Below are 3066 nucleotides of genomic sequence, written 5' to 3'. Positions count from 1 at the left end.
TAGGTCTCCCTAATTCTTCCTGCCACTGGTGTGTGCCACCTTCTATCCACTGCCCAAACTGTGCTATGGTAATATCTGCACGGCTTGTACTGCGAGGAATATCATCCACAAGAACTTATCACTTCACAGAACCCTACGATGCAACCCCTCGTGAACACTTCCAGCTGCCATACTTTTCTCAGAGGCAAAAGATGCTACCAACACAACAGCATGGAAAGCACAAGCAACGGGACGACTTTAATAGTCAGTCAGGTACAGTGAAAAAGCCTGTCTATGATTACTTTACATGTGTAGCATTGAACTATTCTGATGTGTCATGATGTCAAACCCAACAAATTTAATTCATGTTGGTTGATTAATTTTGAGTGGCGTTGTTTTTTTGATGATGAGTGTTCTATAATGCAAAATCATACATTGGAGTTTCTCAGCTCTTCCCATTCCTTTAGAATCATTTAGTTTTAAAATCGAACACATTTTCCTTCTATAAAATGAATGAAACAAGGATTTAAGGAACTGCGAGTTGTTGCTTGATGAAAAATTGGGTCACAGGGAAAAAGGTGAAACATAATATTGAAGGCTAGATTTTTGGCTGAAAATGTTAAACTCAGGAGACATTTTAAAGATGAAAAATGATAAACTGTGATTAACGTGAGGGACTAAGCTACAAGGTCAATAAAGCAGATCATCTGAAACTATCCGAAAAAAAAAAAAATAAAATATAAAATAAAAAAATCACCTTTTAAAATGAAGGTTCCTAAACAGATCTTGGTTTTGTTCTAGTTTTAGTACAATTAGTGTAAAACATTTATATTATATAGTATAAGAGCATTTTTGGCAGGTATTTTTTATAAACATTTGCTGCAGTAAATGATAAAGCTCAGCAAAGAGAAACCTGTGCATTTTCCTCTTAAATTCACTTTCTAAACCAGCATGCTCTTACAGCTGAACCCTGAGGGGCAAACGGGAATGAAAGGGTATTTCCAAAACTTCAACACGCAGAAATGATTTAAAGTGGGATATTTGCATTAGTCTTCCCCAGTTGTCAATCCCTAAAACATAGTGAAAAGGGAAAAAAAAAATACTACTACATGAAGTAAGTACATTTTTTTCCATTTTATTAAAGTTGAGGTGCAACTGTTTAGTGCAATTGTATTACGTCACATTTTTCTTATGTGTTTTGAGGGAACATGCATGAGATTTAAGGAAAGTTTGACACATATAGGTCATTACCTTTAAGTTTTGTATTGGCCAAACTGCTTGTAGTACATCCAGAGTGCATGACTGTAAGGCAAAAAAAAAGTTTTCCAATGATGCAAAGATTCCCATTAAAATAACTAAATAAGACAACTGTCATCAGAAATTCTGAGCCAGTGGAAACAGAATACAATTTTATCATAGTGTGCGCTGCTCCTGATTCACGATGATGGAGGCAAATCTGGTGTGCTCAGTCCAAACTGCGATAGATTCAGCTTGTACTTTATCTGTACAATCCAGAATTAACTCGATTCATTCTTTCCTGCTACTTATATTACAGTCCACTTACAATTATTTTACACACAAATAAACCATAGAAATATCACTACCCAGGCATTGGACCTTCCCAAACCCCCCACCCACTGGTCTCCAGAACACAGAGACCTCTGTCACACTTTGTATCTCTGCTTAAGGAAACACAAGTCACAAGTTTAAAAGGGCAGGAATGACAAGATCCAAGTCTGAACACTGAGGCATAGCTAATCTGCTGAACCCCCGCCCCATCCCAAAATGTACACAAAAGAAAAAGGAATTTAATGTAAAAAATGGTGAGATCTGATCAAATCTAAGACTCCCAAAGTCCCAACTGACTTCCATTCCAGATGAAGGTCTTAGGACAAGATGGTCCGCTTTTTTTTTCTCTTCATGTAAGTCACCTACAAAGTGCTTGTTTTTTATTTAACACAGCTATGAAGAAAATTAAACAAGAATGGCAAAAAAAGAAACAAAAACCATATCACAAAAATTGGATAACGTGGCAACAACAGCTTCCCAGTCACTGCTGACATTTACAATACTTCTTCAAGAACAACAAAAAAAAAGTCCCTTGAGCATGCGGGATGTGATTCACCAGGCCCAAACGTCGTAGGAGATTATGTCCCCCCTCTGCATTATCTGCAGCTTTGCATACAGTCCACTTGCAGTCGTTTCTCGTCAGTATTGATTGTCTGAGGCATGTAAAGCTCTTGAGAGTTGACTCTCAGCAAGCAGCACGCAGATGTTGTGTGACGATTAAAAAAATGTGCAAAAAAAAACAAAAAAAAAAAAATTAGGCAATGTCCATGATTTTTTGGATATTCTCCAAAATATCCTTCTGTGATTGTGGCATCTTTTCTATACTTGCTGCTTGAGTACTTTCACAGTATCATTTCAGGCTCTGTAATTTTCTGCCATTTGTTTAGCCCAGCAACCTCCATTGCTCTGTGAGGAGGTAGTTAGATGGGGGGACCCATGCCCTGACCGGGGGGCAGGCTTTGTGGAGGGCCGCTTGGAGCTGTTAGGGTCGCTGGCTGGGTTCCGGAGGTGGGTGAGCTGGATTGCACCTGCGCCTGGAACTGAGCAAGCTGTTCTGGACTGGCCAGGTTTTTCAACAGGTTGTTCTCCTGCTCCAGCTGCGAGTTTCGCTCGATCAGCTCCTTTATCTGCTCCTTCAGCACCTCCACTTCCTCACGCACTGCGTACATGAGGTGGCTCTTGACTAGGTCCTGAAAGAAAAGACAAGATAGACTGTATCATGCAGAGCAAATTGAAAGTTCATCTGAAGCATTTTGACTAGTGTTAGACATTCATTCATTAATCTTCTGTAACCACTTCATCCTGTTCAGGTTTGCCGTGGGTCTGAACCTGGAATCCTTGGACACATCCTGGACAAGGCACCTGTCCATCACAGTGCAGTCACTATCACAATTACATCCCCACGGGCAATATCACAGAGTCCACCTATTAACGTTTTTGAACTGTGGGAGGAAACCAGAGCACATGGAGGAAACCCATGCAGACATGGGGATTAAACCTCATGTTCCACAGAAACCT

At 39.9% G+C, this 3066-nt stretch overlaps 1 protein-coding gene across 2 annotated transcripts in view; it reads right to left on the bottom strand.

Annotated features, from left to right (window-relative positions):
* Positions 1-2345: 2345 nt before the first annotated feature.
* Positions 2346-3066, bottom strand: part of zgc:65895 (uncharacterized protein LOC393546 homolog) — a 22309-nt gene continuing 21588 nt past the window's right edge. For both annotated transcript variants that reach the window (XM_066662861.1, XM_066662862.1), the window contains exon 3: positions 2346-2738. In XM_066662861.1, coding sequence (XP_066518958.1) covers positions 2469-2738 — 270 coding nt within the window. In that variant the 3' untranslated portion in view covers positions 2346-2468. The remainder of the gene's footprint in view (positions 2739-3066) is intronic.

Source organism: Hoplias malabaricus, chromosome 3 (genome assembly GCF_029633855.1).
Source record: "Hoplias malabaricus isolate fHopMal1 chromosome 3, fHopMal1.hap1, whole genome shotgun sequence".
Lineage (NCBI taxonomy): Eukaryota > Metazoa > Chordata > Actinopteri > Characiformes > Erythrinidae > Hoplias > Hoplias malabaricus.
This window is presented reverse-complemented; position numbering and strand designations above follow the sequence as displayed.